The 25,186-nt window shown below is 37.4% G+C and overlaps 5 protein-coding genes across 5 annotated transcripts; all 5 read right to left on the reverse strand.

Annotated features, from left to right (window-relative positions):
• Window positions 1–862: 862 nt before the first annotated feature.
• On the reverse strand, window positions 863–2,120 carry LOC141752571 (olfactory receptor 1-like). The gene has a single exon (XM_074610602.1). It carries the CDS (start codon window positions 1,869–1,871, stop codon window positions 894–896), a length of 978 nt encoding a protein of 325 aa, XP_074466703.1. The 5' UTR covers window positions 1,872–2,120; the 3' UTR covers window positions 863–893.
• Window positions 2,121–4,670: 2,550 nt separating this feature from the next.
• Window positions 4,671–5,690, reverse strand: LOC141753098 (olfactory receptor 1E16-like). The gene has a single exon (XM_074611445.1). The coding sequence runs from the start codon at window positions 5,649–5,651 to the stop codon at window positions 4,671–4,673; it is 981 nt and encodes a 326-aa protein (XP_074467546.1). The 5' UTR covers window positions 5,652–5,690.
• A 3,163-nt stretch (window positions 5,691–8,853) lies between these two features.
• Window positions 8,854–9,834, reverse strand: LOC141753288 (olfactory receptor 6C4-like). Its single transcript, XM_074611788.1, has one exon. It carries the CDS (start codon window positions 9,832–9,834, stop codon window positions 8,854–8,856), a length of 981 nt encoding a protein of 326 aa, XP_074467889.1.
• A 2,632-nt stretch (window positions 9,835–12,466) lies between these two features.
• LOC141753056 (olfactory receptor 1E16-like) lies at window positions 12,467–13,450 on the reverse strand. The gene has a single exon (XM_074611373.1). The coding sequence runs from the start codon at window positions 13,448–13,450 to the stop codon at window positions 12,467–12,469; it is 984 nt and encodes a 327-aa protein (XP_074467474.1).
• A 1,485-nt stretch (window positions 13,451–14,935) lies between these two features.
• LOC141753223 (olfactory receptor 1E16-like) lies at window positions 14,936–15,919 on the reverse strand. Its single transcript, XM_074611676.1, has one exon. The coding sequence runs from the start codon at window positions 15,917–15,919 to the stop codon at window positions 14,936–14,938; it is 984 nt and encodes a 327-aa protein (XP_074467777.1).
• Between the last annotated feature and the right edge of the window lie 9,267 nt (window positions 15,920–25,186).

Here is a 25,186-nt window from a genome sequence, read left to right on the forward strand (position 1 = left end):
GATATATACCATTCTACAGCCCTTTTAATACAAAACATTACTTATGTTTAGCTTGTTCGCTTTTACAGCAGTCCCCCAAATTTCAATATATAGGCAGGAGACTAAAATCTTACTAGTGAGCTATATAGGTGCTAATGCTAAACTGGTGACATAGTAGACACAGAAAGCCACCCTGCCTCTGTTTTGGATTATACTGTACATTTCCACTGTAAACCACAAATACAGTAAAATAGTACAGTACAAACCACTAGATCAGGGGTCTGCAACCTTTACTATCAAAAGAGCCATTTTAGGCAAAAATAATAGAAAAAACCTGTCTAGAGCCGCAAAAGATTTGAGCATTATGATGAAGGTAACACGGCCTATAGTCTAAGTATATAGTATGTACTGTAAGTCTAATGCAGTGAGGGCCAAAGTGCAAATGTACGAAGAGTATTAGGGCCACATTGAGGGGGAAAAAAAACAGAGATTTCAAGAATAAAGTCATATTATGAGAAAAAAGTCCTAATGTTACGAAAATAAAGTCATACCTTTAGAAGAAAAAGTCGTAATATTACGAGAATAAAGTCATAACTTTATGAGAAAAATAGTCGTAATGTTACGAGAATAAAGTCATAACTTTACGAGAATTTGTTTTTTAGTATTATGAGAATAAAGTCATAATATAAAGTAGTAATTTAACGTGTTATTCTCTTTTTTTCTCGTAATATTACGACGTTATTATCGTAATATTACAACTTTTTTCTCATAAACCTATGACTTTATCCCTCGAAATATGATTTCCTCACGATAATTATTTCTAAAAATAAAATCATAGTGCTTATAAGTAAGAAGTTAGTAGTAAACAGTTAACAGTTAACACTTTGCGCCATTTTGCAGTGATAGAGAGTTCACTATTTTTTGATTGTGTTGCAGATCCTTTTTCTTTTGCTTAGCCTCTTGATAGAGATCAGCACTTCTTCTGTCTTTAAAGAGTATATAATGGGATTCAGCAAAGCTGGTATGGTGTGTGTCAAAGAGGAGTTTATTATCCTCACATTAGGATGGATGGAGGAGGCTACTGCCGCTATGTTGGTGCCTACAAGTGGTAGGAAGAATATAACCACAAGAATCAGATGAGAAGTACAAGTTTTAGATGCTTTGAGTCGTTCCTCTCCTGATGCAATCCTGCTCAGTGCTATGGAAATGCAAACATATGTCAATGCTATCAATATAAGAGGAAGACAGAGGATTACAATGAAAGCAACATATGCCAATATGTTATTTAAAGACGTGTCATTACAGGCCAGAAGATATACTGGTGCATGATCACAGTAAAAGCTCTTTACCACCAAAGATCTACAGAAGGAGAGGCGATCAATAGCCCCAACAGTAAGTGATACCATACTCACTAAAAAAAGCCATGAAAACAGCAGCATTGCAGCAATAGCTGGTTTAGTCACAATACTATGGTACCTTAAAGGGAAACAAATTGCTATAAATCTGTCATATGCCATTGTGACAAGTGTCCATGACTGCATACTTGCAAAGAAGAAAACAAAGAACATGTAACTTAAGCAAGCCTCATAGTCAATGTATCTCCTGTCAAACAAAAAGGTGTCTAACAGTTTTGGGATGAGAGCAGTGCTCCCACACACATCTGAAAAAGCCAGGTTAAACACAATCATGTATTTAGGAGTATGAAGAGTCTTGACCAGGTAAATAACTGACAGAAGGAAGCTATTCCCAAGAACAGTTATGATATAGACAAAACACAGGAAGACATAGTAATACTTAACATGAGGGATGTTGGAAAACCCACTGAGATAGAACTTGGCAGGGCGAACAAATGTGGCATTAAATATGGTAGCAGCTTTCTCTTCTGGGGTCATTATGAATATCTGTTTCCCTAAACGTAAAAAGAGAAAACAACAGAATATATAATAAAGGATGACACAGTTGCTTGAAAGGAGTTGTTGTAATCAAACTCACCTCAGACAACGTCAAGTGTCCAGTGCACTGAAGTGAGCCGTACCGTGAGAGACCTGATATTTGTATCCCACCCCTTTCATTGTGAGACAGCAGAAATGCACGTGGCTGTATCACATTGCATTCAATGTGTAACTGTCTCATAGTTTGTGTCATCATCGATGTGGTGATGTAATCAACTCTATTGCGTAACTATTGTCACCAGGGGCCTCATTTAATTCTCTGCGGAGAATTCACACTTAATGTTTGCATAAGTACAAATGAGGAAATGTACATACGCCAAAACATATTCAGATTTATAAAACTGTGCATAAACCTGCCAAATCAACTTGGAATTGTCCGCACGTGGATCAGCCTCATATCCCGCCCTCTACATGCCCACATTCAACCACAAATGGTCAATACGAAGCACCTCATAAATGAGCCTGCTGATCAATTGTTCTTTACAGGAATCACAGCAACAACTGAGAGGAAGACCAAGCAAAAGAATTTTTCTGACAGTCGTTTCCTCCTAATTCTTCCATTCACCAGTGCATCTGTCATGCAGCATTACACACTGAGTGTCACTGCAATATTTATATACTTACAGCAATCAGACTGATCGCTTCAAAACTTGCCAAAATGATCGCAACAATCAGTGGTATCCCCCACCCTAGGATATCATTTGAAAATGGAAATGTGATAGGTGTATACAATTCATTTGTTTATCTATTTAAGTTTTGTTAAGGTGAACTTGGCCTGCATTATGATAATGAAGATATGGAGTGCATTGATATACAGTATATATACAGTATATAGTGATTTGTTATTGTAACTTACTGATTCCTAAGATTCAGATATATTTTTCATATATTAATGTTCCCACCAGGCCTGTAATTCTGCACTGCTTTGTTGTTCTTTTTTCAGATTTTACTTAAGTTAAGTCATGATGATTATAATACATGTTTACAAGGTTTGAAGTTCTAAGTTATAATATTTTACTGTGATCACAGGTTTTTACAATTCAATATATAAATAAAGACGTTATTCATATCAAGTCATGCATCAATTCATCTCATTTCATCATAACACGTAGGCCTGGCCTGCAAGGAAGAGCAGTTTATATGTTAACTGTACCCAATGTTGTGTTGGTGATACTATAAAAAGATGTATTGCTTGTGTACAGTGAATAATACAGAAGGAACTTTAAAAAAACACAGTAGAGCATGAGAAGTGTCCTCTTCTGTGCTTCAGCATCAGAACTGTGTTGTGTGCTCCTCTCTCTCTTTCTGGTGACAGAGCGCTGTCAAGCTTTAACTGTTTTGACAAGAGTGGCTACTAAGAGAAGCAGTCCTCCTCTTCATTTCTTTCAAATAATGACAATGTATGTTCCCCTGTGTAAGCCACTAATCATCAGACAAACCAATTTCAATCCATCTTACTGCCTCCAAATCACTTGGTATAGTATTTGAGTGAGTGACCTTTCAATTAGTTTTGCCGGACAGACCTGGAAAACCCAAACTTGTAGTGAGGGTGAACTGGGAACGTCTGGCTGAAGCTCCTGTTCGCGAGGTCTTCAACTCCCACCTCCTGAAGAATTTTTCGCACATCCCAGGGGAGGCTGGGGACATAGAATTCGAGTGGGCCATGTTCAAATCCTCCATTGCGGAAGAGGCTGCTAGGAGTTGTGGTCGGAAGGTCGTTGGTGCCTGTCGTGGTGTCAAACTAAGAACCCGCTGGTGGACACCAGCAGTGAAGGAGGCTGTCAAGTTGAAGAAGGAGGCTTTTTGGGCTTGGTTATTGTGTTTTATCCTTTTGACAAATATTGTACAAAGATATGATGCTTCCTGGTGAGGTTGTGCATATATAATGTATTGATATATGTCTTCTTTTTTATATATTGTCATTAAAAGAAATCTAATTTCATGGTAGCGTATAGCTCAAAGCATCGTGATTAAGTACAATCTCACAGAGCCGCAAGCATGGTGGCAGACTTTTGTTTTATTACAGGTCAATAAAGATGTAGAAAGAACACTCATCGTGATGCACAGAAACAACAAAACATTTGTAACAATATCCAAGTTATCATTGATTTTAGAAATAAATATTTGAATATATATATGGTCACAAAATTCTGTAACTTTGTAGAGAATAATTTCAGTGTAGGCTGCTTTTTCATTCTATAACCCCCTTCAGAAATAATGATAAAAAATACAAAGAACAAATCAAACATTTTGCTGTTAAATGACTACCAGCAAATAAAGACAAAGATAAGTTAAAAAATATATTCACTGTGATTTTTCAGGTATTTAAATATTCTTTCATATATTCTTTCTTACTATTACTTTTGAAAACGTTGTGGAGGACAGAGATAGTTTTGTGAATTACCTTGACAATTACCAATATATTTTTCTTAATAGATGTGTTGTACATCTTTAAACATTCCTATGAAAACACAATGAATTGCTTTCTTTGAAATCACTTCTTGGATGCCGCTTTTATCACACAGGCAGAAACTGCAGTCTTACCTCAGTGGGCTCATACACTGTAACAGGAGTTTGAAGTTATTATTGTGGTCTTATCTTTATATAATATGATTATCATTATTTCATTAATATTCAATTTACAAACATTTGCGTGATGTTAAAAAGGATTATTCTACCATTGGCCATTTTAGAGCAAATAAAACACCAAAAGAGATGGTATATAGCAGAGAAAAATAGTCACATTGTGGTTACTTTCTGTGTTATTTTGGACTTCCCTCTGATTTTTAACAACCTTTTCACAGATTCTTTGATTTCCTGTGTCTGCAGAACATAAATGATTGGGTTCAGCATGGGAGGAAAGATGGAGGTCAGAGACAGGTTTATGATCCTGGCATTTGGATGTATTTTTTCCATCAGGGTAAATGTGGTTAAGAGTGGGATGAAATATATTGCAACCAATGAGAGATGAGCAATGCATGTTTTAAAGGCCTTGAGTCCTTCTTGAACTGTGGCCACTTTAGCCAAAGTACAGCCGATATATAAGTAACTTACCAAGATAAACGTGAATGGCAGCCAGAAAATAACAACAGGGAACAAACAACTAACGACATAATTGGGGAAATGGTCATTGCATGCAAGCCGGTATATCTGGCCATGGTCACAGAAATAGCTGTTAATAACCACAGATTTACAGAAGGAAAGTCTCGTAATAAGGCCAACTGCAATGAGCACAGCAATTATAACAAAGAGCCAGAAAGAGGCAATCAAAGACAGCATGAACCTGTGGGTCACCTTCACTTGGTAGTGCAGTGGGTAGATGATGGCTATCAGTCTGTCGTAGGAGAGTGCAACCAGATTAAATGACTGCATCGAAAGGCAGGTGTAGCAGAAATAAAGGAACGCCAAGCACTCGTTATAGGGGATGTTGCGATGGTTAAACAAAAATATATCAAGAAGCTTCGGCACCAAAGCACAGTTACCAAACAGGTCCACAAATGCTAAATTAAAAACTGCAATATATTTTGGAGTTCTCAGATTATGATCCAAGTATATTACGGCCATCACAACTGTGTTTCCCAGCACTGAAACAATATAAACAAAAAAGAGAAAGACATAGTAATGTTTGATTTTCGGGATACCAGATAAACCACTTATTATGAAATATGCAGGATGCACAAAAGTGATGTTTTTCCCGAGAGCTGAGTTGAATAAATTCATTGTAAAAATGTCCACACCGCAGTGATTTATGTAGAGAAGTGTCCTCTTCTGTGCTTCAGCATCAGCACTGTGTTGTGTGCTCTTCTCTCTCTTTCTGGTGACAGAGCTCTGTCAAGCTTTAACTGTTTTGACAGGAGTGGCTACTAAGAGAAGCAGTCCTCCTCTTCATTTCTGTTAAATAAGGGCAATGTGTATTCCCCTGTGTAAGCCACTCATCATAAGACAAACCCCTTGCAATCCATCTTACTGCCGCCAATTTACTTAGTGCAAATCTATAGAGCATCTACAGTGTGACACGTTTTGTTTTTATATTTGGTATAGTATTTGAGTAAGTGACATTTCAATACATTTAATCGATACTTTTATAATAAGGATGTATCAAATGACAATGTGAAAAGGAGTCGCTCATATTGATGAACCTAAAGAGAATTATCACCTGAATCTGCAGGTCCCCTCGGCTTTACGGAGCTTAATATCAACTTTCAGCTCATTGTTTAGCTGTCCGGACACAACTTTACTGTTTTGGTACACCATCGTTTTAGGCCGCAACAGGCAGCTGTTTTCATTCTAAACGGTTTAAAAACCCACTGTACACCACCTGCACAGCACAAAACAGCAGACACAGACACAGTTAACGATTAGTAGGGATTGGTACCAAAACCCAACTAAATTATTTAAGACTGTAGTATTGATAAGCTCCGACATTCTTGGTTCTTTTATAGGTATGTTTTAACGTTTTTGTGTAGGAATAATGTATTATACTTATCTACACTTGTTACTTCAAGTGCAGTAAAACCTAAAAAGCGCTGCTGGTGGCTTCGTACTCGCCGTTATCACACACATACGGTCTGTCAGCGCGGCGTAACGTTAGTGAGTGTCCGACAGACCGTGTGTGTGTGGCAGCGGTGAGTGTGGGGTTGTCGGTGGCGTTATAGCTGTGAAAATAGCAGTGTGGTGTGTGTACAGTTTATTCGTCGGTGAATAAATGCTACAACTCCTCAAGACCCAAGCCAAGCTCCCGTGTCTTGCAACAACGGCTCAGATTCTCTTAAGGTGGGCTGTTAAGTTGAACCGGCTATTCTCCTTTAAGTGACAAGCTACTCCTCTGACTTTTGCTCAGCTTTATATTGAATTTTTTATATTTTAAATATTCTTAATGTCGGTTAACGGTTAAACGGTTCATTATTAACATCCCTAATGTTTGTGTTCTTCATTCTTTCAAAACTTCATTCAGGATTATTTATTTTATTGACATTTTAGATTTGTTTCCAGTGCTATACTATTGAGTTTATATAATGACTTTGCTGTTGTAAACATTACTGTTACTGCTCTAGAAACATTTAGTTATATTTAAAATATAAATAAATCCTAATCCTGTTCTGAATTAATTATTTTTTTAAATAAAATATTAAAAAGCAATTATTTAGTAATGAAAAAGAACCGAACCAATAAGGAGTATTGATAAGAGTCACAGTATCGATAAAATCCTAACGATACCCATCCATAGCAAAGAGCAAAACTCTGGTGCTTTTTTGACAACAGCCGCTAGATAGCACTGCGGTAGCCTTGCCGCCATTTGGGACTCTAAACCCCAATGAGTCCATAGCCATGGATTTATAAAGAGACATTTGTAAATCAGAGGATCATTTTTTTCGAGGTAAATCAACTTCCCAGTACAAACACTTAAATAGCCCACCACTCACTTTATGCTCCTCTGGGAAGCAGCCGGGCAAAAGTTTAATAAATAAATAAGTAAGTAAATAGCTATAATAGTATGCATATTTATAATATTGTCATTGTTCAAGACAGGGCATTTCAGTAGAGGGACATTAAAATTATGACAAAAGAATAGAAAAAATTTTGTTTTACTTTTGTACGGCACTTTGTAGGCGGACGTTTAACTGGCGTCAATATGGTAGTCAACTCGATTACAGTCCAAATTGACAGAAGCGTAGGTCTGCTGCTGTGCGCTGGCGTTGCAATGAAATGTATAATTGACTTTCACTTCTAAGCAATATATGTTCTTTGTCCCTGTGACTAGCTGAACATAGCATTTAGAAGCTAAAAAGCCAGAGCCCCTTAGGTGCTGGTAGAGACCAAAAACAGAGCTAAAAGAAAGTGAATATTGGACTTACATTTGTCAGGTGACCAGAAACACGAATCAAAATGAATGATAATGTTGCTCTGTAACTAATAGATGAGTAAATGAGCAACTTTTTGCTAACAAGTTCATTATATCAACTTAAAGGTGATAATATGTCAATGTTGTGTTCACAACCCCCAATTGCACAAAAAAAATCAGTTATTGCAGGTCTGCATGCATTGTTTTACTTTTTTGGGGTTTGCAGTGACAAATAAACTTGAAATTGATGGGGAAAGAAGAGTTACGGTATATGAAAATTGCATCCCTCCATAAATGCCCTCAAAACAACCAAAATATGTGCCATATCATGCTGCAATTACATACTAAAAAGACAGAACCTCACAGTCTGTAAGTCACCCAAATCTGATCTCAGGTTCTTTTATAACAACCTCACTCTGAATAAACAGAATCTGAACATTTTTGAAATTCTGCTTTGCTAAGCCTACAAAATCTCTAAAAATTCAAAACATAGGGGCACAAAAAGAGCAGGCCAGATCGACAGAACCTAGATTTCCTGTAGCTGCTTCACTACATATTTCTTCCAGAAAAGAAACATCAATATGCCCCTGAGTGGCTGGAGAGCTTTAATGTGAAGTACTGTTGAATTTGCAAACACAGCACCAAAATTATTTTCTTTGATGTTGCAAGAACGCTCAATTATGATGCAGAGAAATATCACAACATTTGATCACAATAAAATAATGTATTATTCATTTTAGAAATACACAATTTAGCATATTTATATGCATTTGATTTTTCATCAAAAGATATGAAAATGTATAAAAAATATACTTCCATATTCACAGTAGATTCTATACTCTATAAATTGTTTGATTACAATAACTTGTTTGCTTGATTATTGATTTAAAGAATGCCACCATAAATTTCTCTTTGAGGTTTTGATTTTACCCCAACCTTCACAAGTAATTATTATTATTTAATTTATACTCAATTTACAAACATTTGCGTGATGTTAGAATGGAAAATTCTACCATTTACAATGGCCAATTTAGAGCAAATAAAACACCAAAAGAGATGGTATATAGCAGAGACAAATAGTCACATTGTGGTTAATTTCTGTGCTATTTTGGATTTATCTCTGATTTTTAACAACCTTTTCACAGATTCTTTAATTTCTTGTGTCTGCAGAACATAAATGATTGGGTTCAGCATGGGAGGAAAGACGGAGGTCAGAGACAGGTTTATGATCCTGGCATTTGGATGTATTTTTTCCATCAGGACACATACGATTATTAAAGGGAAGAAATAGATAACCACTAATGAAAGATGAGCTGTGCACGTTTTAAAGGCCTTGAGTCTTTCCTGAGTTGTGGCCACTTTAGACAAAGCATAGCCAATATATGAATAACTAAACAAGATGAAAAGCAGAGGAAGCCAAAGAATAAGAATGGGTAACAAAATACTAATGACAAAGCTGGGTGTATAGTCATTGCAGGCCAGCCGGTACATCTGGCCATGGTCACAGAAATAGCTGTTAATAACCACAGACTTACAGAAGGAAAGTCTTGTAAGAAAGCCAACTGCTATAAGTACAACAGTTATAACAAAGACCCAGAAAGAGGCAATCAAAGACAGCATGAACCTGTGGGTCACCTTCATTTGGTAGTGCAGTGGGTAGATGATGGCTATCAGTCTGTCATAGGAGAGTGCAACCAGATTAAGAGTCTGCATTGAAAGGCAGACGTAGCAGAAAAAAAAAAAAGTCAAGCAGTCGTTGTAGGGGATGTTGCGATGGTTAAACAGAAAGATGTCAAGGAGCTTTGGCACCAAAGCACAGTTACCTAAAAGGTCCACAAATGCTAAATTAAAAACTGCAATATATTTTGGAGTTCTCAGATTATGATCCAAGTATATTACGGTCATCACAACTGTGTTTCCCAGCACTGCAACAATATAAACAAAGAAGAAAAAGACATAGTAATACTTGATATTTACGACACCTGTTAAACCACTTATTACGAAATATGCAGGGCGCACAAAAGTGATGTTTTTTCCAAGAGCCGAGTTGAATAAATTCATTGTAAAACTTGTCAAGCTTTTCCTGTCCACAGTGCAGTGGTTGATGTAGATAAACTCGTTGGTGTGTCAGTCCTGTGTTCTATTGTTCTCTTTGTGATGATGAAGCTCTGGCTGATAAATCATCTTGACTTTGTGTCAAATAAGGTCATTGTCCGATCCCCCTGTGTCTATTACCCACTCAGCATCAGGCAAACCCCTTTTTCAGTCCAACAAACTCATTGCACTCATCCAAACTAATTAGCACATTTCTGAGCTAACCTGAGCATGGGCTGGCTGTAACTGGAACAGATTTAGACTGATTTATGTTATAACAGGACTTTCACTATAGGCCTTGGTAACGTTTAGGTCTTCTATCTTGGAGCCTCTTTGCACTGTCTCACAGGGTTCCGTCCTTAATCTTGTTATCGATGCCTCTTTCATATCTTATATCATATCATCACATTTGTATACATATAAAATAACAACTGATAAAGGGTTATGCTATCTGTATTTTGTACATACAGTTCCCTTTGTTAACACCTTATTTTGAAAACCGGACGTAGTCACGTATGTGTACTTCCACTAACTTCGCCAAGTCTGTCGTTAGCTCTGCCGTCAGCTAAGTTCTCTTTATACATCCATGGTCAGCTCCATCAGGGCCATTTGAATGCATTTAACATAAATGTCAGTATATGGATGCTCGGCAGTTGTAGCATCGGCCGATTTGACCACGGAGATGAGAGTGATGGCTGGCTTGACCGCACGTTAACGCAATACCATAACATTTCCTGTTCATGACATTAGCATTAGCATGCAGCTTTAGCCATGATATCTAGCTCTGCTTTTCCTGGCAATGTGTGAAACCCAAAGTATCTCCATACTTTACTGCATGTGAAGTGTTTACTACTTTGGATCTAAAATGTGAGGGTGCAGGTCGTATCCACGCCGACCCCCCGCCGTTTTCTACTTTCACGTTTTGGCTCGCTGGCTGCAGCCAACTGCGGTTTGTTTTTGTGGCGGATACGGAAGGGATATGATGTCACTTTACTCAGACTACAACAATAAAAGCTTTAACTTCGTTCTAGCTCCGCATAGACTCAAATTAAGCAAATAAACCGATTCGGCATTAAAAATCAATTTCAAATTTGTAAAAAGAAAATCGCAATATATAGGTGAATCTATTTTTTTTCCCCGCCCATACTAGGCAGTGGGGCACGCTCACATGCACGAACATGTTCTAAAAGGCATGAGCAACCAGCCTACAAAAGCTGTCTGTATGTAGTCTAACTATTTAGCTTAGTTTGCCACATATCTTAACATTTGGCATATTCTTGTACACTTAGATGTTGGCTGAGATAAAACAGTCGCTCCTCCATACCAGCGGTACCTGCAGTCAGTTAATCACATCAGCAGAGGTACAGTAGGAGGACAGAGGACAGGATGAATGATTGATACCGACTGATGTCTGTGTTCTTCATTATTTCTAAACTTCACTCAGGAAAATTATTAATTTTATTGACATTTTAGATTTGTTTCCAGTGAGATATTATTGAGTTTATATAGTGACTTCGCTGTTATAAACATTACTTTGGCTGCTCTAGATCCTGTTTTGAAATGATTATTTTTTTAAATCATATTTTTTGAAACAATTATTTAGTAATGATAAAAAACCAACAAGAGCATCGATAAAGAACCAAAACCAAATAAAGAGTATCGATAAGCGGCATAGTAACGATAAAATTGTAATGATACCCATCCCTATACATAAATGCCTCCCAGGTAACCACAATAATGTGTATCAAGGCATGCTGCAATTACATGCTAAAACGACAAAGACGACGATTGGTTTAAGTAGCAAAAATCAGACCTCAATCTTTGAGGATAACCTCACTCTGGATGAACATATAAAAACATTTGGGCAAATTTGCATTGTTCATGTTACAAAATTCAGAAATTCAAGCATTCAGCTCCACAGAATCTACACTTCCTGTAGCTGCTTCAAAATAAAGATCTAAAGACAAGTCAGTATGTCCCTGAATGGCCGGAGAGGTTTAATGTGAAGTAGTGTTAGAATAGATTCATTCAGAAAAAGAGAAGCAGAGGTGAAAACAAGATGGGCCTAGTTTCTTGTTAAATATGAAATATCTACCACCATAAAGAAACAGAAAATTATTTCAACATTTGATTGCAGTAAATCTTTAATAATATTAATTTATTTCAGAAATTCAAAAATATCTGCATCTTTTAAGGTTTAGATTTTACACAAACAGATGAAAATGAAAACTATAAATGTTCTAATATACAGCAGACTCCTTCAAGACAACATGTGTAGAGACACAAACTTTATCACAAGTATATGCTTACAGTGTATCTTTGCATTACACAAGCACATAAGCACAATTAAACCAATAAGCAGAAAGCTCTCATTGTAGGTGTGTTGTACACGTGTCATACTGTTGTTATTACTGCATTGTGACATCTTCAAAATAGTCAAGCTCAATTATTCTAATGTAATTTTTATGGAATAAATTCATGATGAATTTCATGTTGAAATAATCACAATAGCTGTTGCTTAATTTATTTTAATCAAGAAGTTTTACTTCAATGTACAAAATGTCTTCAACCCAAAGGCCCAAAATACATACACAAGTGGTCATTTTATGATTACTTTCTTTGCTGTAATTTCGGATTCCCTTCTGATTTTTAATAATTTTTTTAGTGATACTTTGATTTCCTGTGTCTGCAGAACATAAATGATTGGGTTCAGCATGGGAGGAAAGATGGAGGTCAGAGACAGGTTTATGATCCTGGCATTTGGATTAATTTTTGAACTCATAGTAAATGTGACTAATATTGGGAGGAAATAGATAACCACTAATGAAAGATGAGCTGTGCACGTTTTAAAGGCCTTCACTCTTTCCTGAACTGTGGCCACTTTAGACAAAGCATAGCCAATATATGAATAACTAAACAAGATGAAAAGCAGAGGAAGCCAAAGAATAAGAATGGGTAACAAAATACTAATGACAAAGCTGGGTGTATAGTCATTGCAGGCCAGCCGGTACATCTGGCCATGGTCACAGAAATAGCTGTTAATAACCACAGACTTACAGAAGGAAAGTCTCGTAAGAAGGCCAACTGCTATAAGTACAACAGTTATAACAAAGACCCAGAAAGAGGCAATCAAAGACAGCATGAACCTGTGGGTCACCTTCACTTGGTAGTGCAGTGGGTAGATGATGGCTATCAGTCTGTCATAGGAGAGTGCAACCAGGTTAAGAGTCTGCATTGAAAGGCAGGTGTAGCAGGAAAAAAAAAACACCAAGCAGTCGCTGTAGGGGATGGAACGATGGTTAAACAGAAAGATGTCAAGAAGCTTCGGCACCAGAGCACAGCTACCAAACAGGTCCACAAATGCTAAATTAAAAACTGCAATATATTTTGGAGTTCTCAGATTATGATCCAAGTATATTACGGTCATCACAACTGTGTTTCCCAGCACTGAAACAATATAAACAAAAAAGAGAAAGACATAGTAGTACTTGATATTAGAAATGCCAATGAATCCACTTAGAATAAAATAGGCAGGACGGACAAAAGAGATGTTTTTTCCAAGAGCTGAGTTGAAAAAGTCCATTGTAAAAAATTTTCTCAAACTGTCTGAAGCACGGTGTTTACGGTAGAGATCAGCACTGCAGCCAGCACTGTGTTCTGTTAGACGGAGGTGAGCTCTTCTCTCTTGCTCCCTTTCTGATGAAGCTCTGACCAACTAAGGCTGCTTGCAGTCCTCCTCTGTGTTTATATCAGATAAAGTCAGTGTCTGATCCCCTTGAGTCTATTGTATGTAAGCATCGGGAAAAAAAACACATTTACAATCCAATGAATTTATTGTATATAATCTACTCACAGGATTTTCCAATGCGGCTTTCTATTGGACGCCTATGGAGCAATTTATTTCTACTGTATGTAGTTTTTATTGTCTTTCAGTGGGTGACCTTTCAATCACCTTCCAGTTTTAAAGGCCTTCTTTATATATTAGGTCTGTCAAAGTTAACACGATAACGCGTTATTGCAAGGAATCCACTGGTACCAACCATGTCACAGCTTGTCTTGAAGGAGGCTAAATAATGCTCCAAACTTACGCTAAATTGTGGCGAGGAAAAACTGGCATGGCCATTTTCAAAGTGGTCCCTTGACCTCTGACCTCAAGATATGTGAATGAAAATGGGTTCTGTGGTTACCCACGAGTCTCCCCTTTATGGACATGCCCACTCTATGATCATCACATGCAGTTTGGGGCAAGTCATAGTCAAGTCAGCACACTGACACACTGACAGCTGTTGTTGCCTGTTAGACTTGAGTTTGCCATGTTATGATTTGAGCATATTTTTTATGCTAAACACAGTACCTGTGAGGGTTTCTGGACAATATTTGTCATTGTTTTGTGTTGTTAATTGATTTCCAGTAATAAATATATGCATACATTTGCATAAAGCAAGCATATTTCCTACTCTCATGTTGATATGAGTATTTAAATACTTGACAAATCTCCCTAAAATGAAAATGTGCAATTCATTTGTGATTAATCGCGACTAACTATGGACAATCATGCGATATATATACTGTATGTACAGTATATAGTATAGCATTACGTCTATCCGGGTAAAATTGATCACTGTAAGCGTATGATTATAATAACCCTTTTTACCATCTAATTGACATTAGTATATTTATTACATTAATACAAAGTTTCTGAAAGTAGCCAATATACAGCAGACTCCTTCAAGACAACATGTGCAGAGACACAAACTTTAATCACAAGTATTTGCTTACAGTATATCTTTGCATTACACAAGCACATAAGCACAATTAAACCAATAAGCAGAAAGCTCTCATTGTAGGTGTGTTGTACACGTGTCATACTGTAGTTATAACTGCATTGTGCTATCTACAAAATAGTCAAGCTCAATTATTATAATGTAATTTTTATGGAATAAATTCATGATGAATTTCATGTTGAAATAATCACAATAGCTGTTGCTTAATTTATTTTAATCAAGAAGTTTTACTTCAATGTACAAAATGTCCTCAATCCAAAGGCCCAAAATACATACACAAGTGGTCATTTTATGATTACTTTCTTTGCTGTAATTTCGGATTCCCTTCTGATTTTTAATATTTTTTTTAGTGATACTTTGATTTCCTGTGTCTGCAGAACATAAATGATTGGGTTCAGCATGGGAGGAAAGATGGAGGTCAGAGACAGGTTTATGATCCTGGCATTTGGATTAATTTTTGAACTCATAGTAAATGTGACTAATATTGGGAGGAAATAGATAACCACTAATGAAAGATGAGCCGTGCACGTTTTAAAGGCCTTCACTCTTTCCTGAACTGTGGCCACTTTAGACAAAGCATAGCCAATATATGAATAACTAAACAAGATAAATGCCAGTGGAAGCCAAAGAATAAGAGTTATTAACAACAAACCAAAGGCACGGCTGGGAATTGTATTATTGCAGGCCAGCTTGTATATCTGGCCATGGTCACAGAAATAGCTGTTAATAACCACAGACTTACAGAAGGAAAGTCTCGTAAGAAGGCCAACTGCTATAAGTACAACAGTTATAACAAAGACCCAGAAAGAGGCAATCAAAGACAGCATGAACCTGTGGGTCACCTTCACTTGGTAGTGCAGTGGGTAGATGATGGCTATCAGTCTGTCATAGGAGAGTGCAACCAGGTTAAGAGTCTGCATTGAAAGGCAGGTGTAGCAGAAAAAAAAAAACACCAAGCAGTCGCTGTAGGGGATGGAACGATGGTTAAACAGAAAGATGTCAAGAAGCTTCGGCACCAGAGCACAGCTACCAAACAGGTCCACAAATGCTAAATTAAAAACTGCAATATATTTTGGAGTTCTCAGATTATGATCCAAGTATATTACGGCCATCACAACTGTGTTTCCCAGCACTGAAACAATATAAACAAAAAAGAGAAAGACATAGTAGTACTTGATATTAGGTATGCCAATGAATCCACTTAGAATAAAATATGCAGGACGGACAAAAGAGATGTTTTTTCCAAGAGCTGAGTTGAAAAAGTCCATTGTAAAAAATGTTCTCAAACTGTCTGAAGCACGGTGTTTAAGGTAGAGATCAGCACTGCAGCCAGCACTGTGTTCTGTTAGACGGAGGTGAGCTCTTCTCTCTTGCTCCCTTTCTGATGAAGCTCTGACAAACTTTGACTGTTCTGCTGTCCTCCTCTGTGTTTATATCAGATAAAGTCAGTGTCTGATCCCCTTGAGTCTATTGTATGTAAGCATCGGGGAAAAAACACATTTACAATCCAACGAATTTATTGTATATAATCTACTCACAGGATTTTCCAATGCGGCTTTCTATTGGACGCCTATGGAGCAATTTATTTCTACTGTATGTAGTTTTTATTGTCTTTCAGTGGGTGACCTTTCAATCACCTTCCAGTTTTAAAGGCCTTCTTTATATATTAGGTCTGTCAAAGTTAACACGATAACGCGTTATTGCAAGGAATCCACTGGTACCAACCATGTCATAGCTTGTCGTGAAGGAGGCTAAATAATGCTCCAAACTTACGCTAAATTGTGGCGAGGAAAAGCTGGCATGGCCATTTTCAAAGTGGTCCCTTGACTTCTGACCTCAAGATATGTGAATGAAAATAGGTTCTATGGGTACCCACGAGTCTCCCCTTTACAGACATGCCCACTTTATGATAATCACATGCAGTTTGGGGCAAGTCATAGTCAAGTCAGCACACGTGACGTCATATCCGTTCTGTATCTGTCACTCAAAACAAACAGTAGCTGGCCGGCCATAGCCAACAGAAACCGGCAGATACGACAGAGCAGAAAACAGTGGAGGGTCGGCGTGGATACGACCTCCACCCTCACATTATAAATCCAAAGTGGTAAACACTACACATACAGCAAATTATGGAAACACTTTGGGTTTCACACATTGCCAGGAAAAGCAGAGCTAGACATCACGTCTAAAGCTGTATGCTAACTCTGTTATGGACAGGAAACGTTATCGTATTGCGGTAAACGTGCGGTCAAGCCAGCCGTCACTCTCATCTACGTGGTCAAATCAGCCGACGCTACAACTGCAGAGCACCCATATACTGACATTTAAATACATTCAAACGGCCCCGATGGAGCTGACCATGGACGTATAAAGAGAACGGAGCTGACGGGAAAGCTAGAGACGGACTTGGCGAAGTTAGCGGAAGTATACACACGTGACTACGTCCAGTTTTCAAAATAAGGTGTTAACAAAGGGAACTGTATATACAAAATACATATATGGAAATAAGATTGATTGGATTATATTCACCAAAAATATAAAACATTACATGTCCCTTATAAATTAAATAGAAAATGTCACTAGTTTGTGAGGGAAATGTTTTTATTTTTGGATTATTGGGTTGCTGGAAAAAAATATTTAATAAATAATGCGTGACAATGACTGATATATTTTACTTCAGGGCATCTCTGACTACATACACGCTGAAAATCAAACATTTTACTGTATTCATTTAGATATTTTCATATGTAAAAGTCCCTAGAAGTGTATGATTCAACTTTTCCCCATGGTGGTAAAAAAGTTAACAAAAATCGCAATAAATCGTAATATAGAATCGCAATACGTAAAAATGGCACCCAAGTATCGTGATAGTATCGAATTGGGAGATCATAATTTCTTCTCTTTGCATAAGGTCCTGCTGGCTTGGTCATCCTGTTACCTACCTCCAGCACACAATGTGGAGCAGTCCAGTGTTTTATGAGTCATGACACTCATAAAGCTACCATAGAATATGGAGTGTCTCTGCCCAAATTGACACAGTTCACATATCTCAAGGTTGACAGGTTGTGTTTAGAACGATGAGGATGCTGTACTGGACCATCATGGTAAAAAGGGAGCCAACACTTCATTCTGTTCTGCTGTTTCAAACTTTAATTCGATGTTCCCTCACTTGTAGTTATGACCTTTGGGCACTAACCAAAAGGATAAGATCCTGCTCAGAACCAACTTTTGATGTGCAAGCAAGTGTATTTCAAAATACGCTCAACACCAGCAGGAAACAGACTGTTCATGCATCTAATCATGCTGCTTTTTACATAATAAATACTGTATGTCCATAAAGTCAGAAGGAAAAAATGTTGTTGCTGCTGCTGTTTCAAACTTTAATTCTGATTGTTTCATTCTTGCAGTCCTCATGAGTAAGAAGTTCACAACTGAACTGTCCTTTACTCCCTCGCTGAAAGCGGCAACAACTCTGCCTAATGAGACTGTTAATGAGTTGTTTGTTGACACTGCTCTTGCAGGATGATGACACATGCAGAACAGTTAGGTAAACACTTTGTCCCAAACTGCAGGGGACAGTCATTGGAGGTTTGTTAAGTTGGAAGACAACAAGAATGACATTGCATCATGAAGTTATAAACTTTCCATGACCTTGATTACTTTAACAACAAGCATATCATTTGGTTCAGATACTGTATTACTTGTTTGTGGACTTACCTGAATCATAAGAGGACAGCTCTGCATTAAATCTTCACCAATGGAGCAAACACTTATTTAGAAGGAGTCACAAAAAGTACACTTATTCTATTCCCCAGGTGTCACAACACAGCTGAATTCGGTCCATGAACTGGGGTTATATACAATATGTAAAGGAGGGATTCACATTTAGTGTTGAGTAAAACAAAATCGATTCACATAAGAATGCTGACTCTCATCTTGTACTATTCACAAATACCAAAAATTGATTGTTGTATTCATGGCATTGCCACCTGAAACAATGGTTTAGGATTTTGGGAAATACACTTATTCATTTGACTTCCTGAACAATAAACAGTTCCAGCACGTAACATCCTGCAGTTGACGTTTCTACATTTGTTTTTTTTGTATGGATTTAATAAGTAATATAACAGATTAGGGATGCACCGATCCGACTTTTCATTCCCCTTTACCGATAGCGATACCTGGGCTTTGGGCACTGGCCAATACAAATTACCGATCCGATACCAGTGTTTAATAAACTGTATGCCTCACTGTGTGGAAGTGACTGGGATCATTCCGTTGTGTGTAAGGTGACATCAGGCTTGACTTAAACATTGTTTTCCTAACTTTATAAAACAAAATGTAACAAATAAATACATAGATATAAATTAACTGAATTGATATTTATTATTAAAATAATAAATCGTACACCAGCAACTTGGTAAAAAATCATCAAAATGAACAGAAATTACAATTCAAGTGTAAACCTTTTAAAGCAGCAACAAATTGGTCAAAACTTAAATACAAATTCAAATTCCAGTATATAATATATGTGGTATATAAAGAGAATTGAATTGAATAGATCAGCCCCATTGTCCCCGTTACCCGATATAGCTATTTGAGTCAGTATCGGCCCGATATCGGATCCGGTATCGGTATATCCCTATAACAGATTTATTTGTGAGCTTTAGAGGTACTGGTAGGCATTTTTATTTTTTGATCTGATTTTGTCCCAGTCCCAGCATAACCGGGTCCCCCTACTTCCAGAAATGTTGACCCTTGCTTCACATTTAATGCATGGATATGAGAGTGGCATTGATCTTCTATAAGTGTATTTCTCTAAATGTTTAACTATTCTTTTAGTGCACATGCATAAAGACGCGAAATACATGAATCATTACTTGGATTTTGTTTTCCAACTTCCTTCCAAGATGAACAATAGTAGGTCTCACGAGAGACCTAATTAACTAGCGGAGAATCTCAAGTGAGCAGGTAGACTGATGCGCTATACACATGGTAGAAAAACGTTCTGTATCAATTTTAATATTCTATGAAAACAATACATTTCAAGTTGAAATGTTTATTTTGACGGATAAATAAAAAAAAGCCAAAAATGAATTGGCAAAAATAAATGAATGTAAAGTATAACTCAGCTGTTTATCACTAAAATGTAATTCATCTCCAAAAGATGATCCTTCAACCATTTTAAATGAAAACTACAAAACTCTGACATAATACCTGCCTTAGAGAAGGGCAAAAATTTCTGAGATACATACATTTATAATTCTTATTACACGGCTGTGTTGAATATTTCCCACTCCCATTCCCATGTTGATAAGAGTATTAAATAATTGACAAATCTCCCTTTAAGGTACATTTTGAACAGATAAAAAATGTGCGATTAATTTGCGATTAATCGTGGACAATCATGCGATTAATCGCGATTAAATATTTTAATCAATTGACAGCCCTCGGTTACATATTAAAGTGCAAAACCGTAGGTTGATATGTTCTATCGAGATGTGCTACATGCGTTTCTGCACATGCAAGTACGGAGTGAGTAGTAGGCCTAATTTAAAATGATTATATCATCGGAGCATTATATGATAGGGGATATTGTATCTATCAAAATACGCTACCCCTAAAATCTTAAATAAAGATATTATAATAGAGTATCAAAATATGCTCTCCATATTCTTACAATACACTCAGCCGTTTGTCGATAGACTTTGCTATCGATTTGCACTACAGTAGCAAGGCAGCGTAAATCGTCAGAACATACCAGCGACTGAAAATGTGTCGATGTCATTGATTTTGCCAACTCATCGCCCAAATTAATTTCACTTGGCTCAGTGTGCTGTGCCTAAAACAATGTCAGAACCTACTCAAGAGACTATTTAAGCTCCAGGGCCATGAGATTACATGGAGTACTATCTGTAGGGATTTACTATTAAGGTAATGTCGCCAAATTAATGAAATTAGCTCCCTGGGTATTTTACAGGTGTTAAGAATCTCCCACAGAGAGAGATCTCCTCTGCAAATAAATAACAAAATGATGGGATGCATCCACTGCCTCAGGCCTGCAGGGAACGGTTCATTACACTACTGTATTCTACAAAAACAAACAAAAAAGCTCACAAATTAGCCTCTTGAGGGAATCAACCACCCATACATGCAGTAGGGCTGCAACGGATAATTTGGTCTGTCTGTCTGTCTGTCTGTCTGTCTGTCTGTCTGTCTGTATGTCTGTTAACAGGATAACTCCCAAAGTTTGTGATGGATTTGAATGACATTTTTTGGAGGGGTGGGGTGTAGCACAATGAACAATCCGTTAGATTTAGGTGGCGATCCGGATCATGATCCATGCGCGGTGTAACCGATGACGCGTTGATGACTGAGATTCTGAGATTAGAAAGATACGTGTGTGGATGTGTGGAGAGACATCGAGGTGCGGGAGCTGCTGTCCGTCCGCGGCGAGAAAAAAAAAAGCGGTAGATGACGGGATGACAGACAACGTAGTGTAACGTTATACAGGCATAACAAGGCTGCTGAATGAGAGAGGCATCCGCCGATATGTTACACGGAAACACACCGTATTAATAATAAGCCGACCACCTCACGGTACCGCCAGCTGGGAGCTGTGATCTGTTTTTAAAGTCTGGCACCTTGGCGGAGGTCGGCGCTCTCCGAGTGCCATTTTAGTTCTTTATCAATTTATCTTTCAGTAAATTGTTCAACAAATCAATTGACTGCTTCTTCAACGAGATGTCAAAATAAGATGAAGGAAAGTTGCAAATGCACACTCCTCAAGCTGGAACCTACAAATGCTGGGCCTTGGGAAGGAGGTCATGTTTTCACCGGCATTGGTTTGTTTGTTTGTTGGTTTGTTTGTCTGTTAGCAGGATTACTCCAAAAGTCCGCGATGGATTTGAATGACATTTTTTTGGAGGGGTGGAGTGTGGCACAATGAACAATTCATTCGATTTTGGTGGCGATCCGGATTCAGGATTTTTTTTAAAGGATAACATAATATAGATTTGGAAAGTGAGAGCATGTTTATTTATATTGCAAATGGTGTTGAAATTCTATACTCATTCATATCGCCACTGAAAGGCAGTTACTGTTTACCGTGATGACGCTGCCACCTTGCGCGTATATGAGTAAGTTGCAGTATTTTTTCCATCTTGTTACAGTATATAGACTCTAGAATAATATCAATGTTTTAAAAATGGCCGTTGTTCCCCTTTAAAACAACTGATTGATTTTGTGTCAATACACCAATTAATCAACTAAACATTTCTGCACTTCATTACTTGTTGTCTTAGACACAGTACAAGTAAAATAGTATTACTAGCTGAAGATACAGTGTACATATTAGGAGTAATAATACATCTAGTAGTAATTGAAGTTGTAGCAGTAGTATTTATACTGCTAGCTGTAGTTTGCAGTAATAGTTGTAGTAGCCAAACTCATAGTCGTAATATTACTATTAGTTGAAGTCACAGTAATAGCAATACTAGAAATAGAAGTAGTAGTCGTGTTGTCAGTCACAGTTGCAATAGCAATAGTAGCAGTAATAGCAGCAGTAGTGGTAGTAGTAGTAGTAACCGTTAAAGTAACTGTGCTGTGGAAGTAGTATTGGTATTAGGTGTTGCTAGTAAATTACATTTCCTAGGTTGCATGAATACTTGTAATAGTTGCAAAGAGACCCTAAACAATCATCATGGATTTAAGAGTAAACTTATCTTTCCTCTATGACAAACAGGTCTGTCAACCCTCCAGCAAGGTGACCCCGGGGAATCCTACCACAATGCCACTGTACCTTCTCGTTTGCCCTCAGGAGAGACCTGAACTGTTTTTCTCCTCGAACCAGGCGGGTTTCCCGGAGGACAACAGTCTTGCTTAAACATGTTATGACCAAACTGACTAATTGATCCTGGGAGGGTTTGGCCTCCAATTCAGACAAAGACACAAATGTTTATCACACAAATGATGCAGCTTATTGTTGTTCAAGTACTTTTGTTTTTGTAAGTCTCATATTAGACATACAGGAATTTCAACCACATGGGGTTTTCCTTATGTGTTCTGACTCTGACATTTCTGGCCTCTGATTGAGCTGTATTTTCTTTATTATCTTGGTTCAGTCTGTAGTGGAAATACAGAAAATAAACTGTTTTTGAACTTGCATAATATGGCAGCTTGTGTCATTTTGTGCAAGGGATTACTTATTGTACAGTCATTTCTGTAAGGTAATTAAATGGGTGACAATGCGACTCAGTGGTTAGCATTTACATGAAAGCCCTGTCCTTCTTGGCAAAGGGCCCTCAACACTGTGTGACAAAGGACATTATTAACTTCTTTAAAAAAAACTTTTCTGTAAAGAGAAAGTTGGTATCCATCAAACGTTGGCAGGCTTGTGGCATGTACAGTATATCTGTACATCTATATCCATGTTAACAGTTAACATTGGTCTTTGTTGTTATTTGATAACCGCTAATTAGTCAAACAATTTATATAGTATATAGTAAAATTAAAAGTAAATTTCTAGGTGAAAAAAAACATTAATGTTGAACCCTGAAGTATATCTTGATTTTGTACTCACTGCCAATATGTGCTTCAGGAGGGTCTTTGGTCACAGGGATCGATCCACTTCTCCATTCTGGTCCTACAGACTCCCCAGCCTGAGAAAATCAATGCATTCCAGTTCAGCCAAAGACAATATGATCCATCAATCACCCTCTGAGAACCCCGGCGATCCCGACTGGCTTTACTGTATGTCAGAGGCCGTAGCAGGTTCAGTTTTAGAGCTAGAGTGAAGGTACAGATGTCATGTGTAACTAGAAAACCTAAGGAATCCACTGGTACCATGTCATGCTAGCTTGTCAGGAAAGAGACTAAATAACACTCTAAATTTTGGCAAGGAAACACTGTCATGGCCATTTTCAAAGGGGTCTCGTCTCTTGACCTCTGACCTCAAGATATGTGAATGAAAATGGGTTCTATGGGTACCCAGGAGTCTCCCCTTTACAGACATGCACACTTTATGAAAATCACATGCAGTTTGGGGCAAAAACTGTGCAGTGTTTTTAAATGCAGTATAAATGTGTTATTTTTGTTATTTTTGTTTGAATATTTCTGCATACTGGGGTCCCTAAACAGTCTTGAATTGCATAAATTGGGTATCACAGTAAAGCTGAAACTCTTGTGGATCCAATGAGTCCAACTGTATTCATATGTCAAAGCGTCTTTGAGAATAATATAAAGCGCTATATAAATCTAATATATTATTATTATTATTATATGTCATGATATTAATTCCCATCGTAGCCATTTCATTGTCGTTAGACCATTTTTTGAAACTTGACCTCACTGTACAAAATGACCTGTGGTGACCTCTAGGATAATCACAGCCTCACAAAATTTTACAGCCACAAACTAGAGAATTAGGGCATTCAGAGGATGGATGGCTTTCCAAGGTAGATTGCAAACAATGTAAGGTGGTTGGGCACATCCAAAACAGTAGTAGGCCAGTGCTGGACCAGTAGAAGACAGCAATGAGAAACATAGAAGAGGGTCTGCACATTGTAGCTACCTTTAAGTGCAAATAATTGGCACATCTTAGTTAGTGACGTTTCGAGCACCAGTTCTTTTTTAGATTTAATGTCTTAATTTAATGTTCTTAAGTCCAAGACAGCATGTCTTTCTCTATGGTGTTCCTCAGGGTCTTGGTGTCTTAATGTGGTATTTTTGAGGGATTATTGATCATTTTTATCAATTAAAAAAAAATTAAAAATTAATTTAGCACCAAATCTGTGTAACAAATGGTATCAACCCAAAAATTGTTGCAACAACTTATGACACATATTAGAGCATGGTGATGACCATCATATACTTCTATCATAATGTTCTAAGCCCTCACAATTCATTTTAATTAATTAATTCATATTTGTTTCTGATTTATGACTAGAACAATTAGACACACGGGGCTGAGCTGCATCTCAGATTAATCTTCAGGTTCCCATCTTTCAGATTATGTACACCACTTCTATGTGACATCTCCTGTTGACCTGCTATCTCCCCGTAAATAAGGTCTCAGAGGGTTAAGTGAATATTATTCAAAGTTGCAGTTTTAGTATGAAATCCCCTGTTTGTGTTTTATGACCACTAAGCACCATAAAGTAAGTTAGAATATATACTGGAAAAACAAAGTTTGGAAACTTGTGTTTGATGGATTATTTCTCTGTTGTTACAATGCTAATTGGCATTGTATTTTACATCGTTGGAAAGCCTGTTTATTTACCTTCACAATGATGTCCAACTGGTAAGGATCATGTATTTGTGGGATGAGCAGCACAGCTGGTTATGTGGGTAGCGCCCAAGAAAAATTTGCCAAAATGCTCCGTCAATGGTAAACAGTGTATTCTACTGTTGGTATTGACTCTTGTTTTGAGTTGTTTGGTGGATTGGATGATTGAACTCTCTATCAGTAACAAGGAACAAACAAGACATATTGGCTATTTTACACTTTATTCATTTAATACACCGTCAGGAGCCTC

The sequence above is a fragment of the Sebastes fasciatus genome, chromosome 16 (assembly GCF_043250625.1).
Source record: "Sebastes fasciatus isolate fSebFas1 chromosome 16, fSebFas1.pri, whole genome shotgun sequence".
Taxonomy (NCBI): domain Eukaryota; kingdom Metazoa; phylum Chordata; class Actinopteri; order Perciformes; family Sebastidae; genus Sebastes; species Sebastes fasciatus.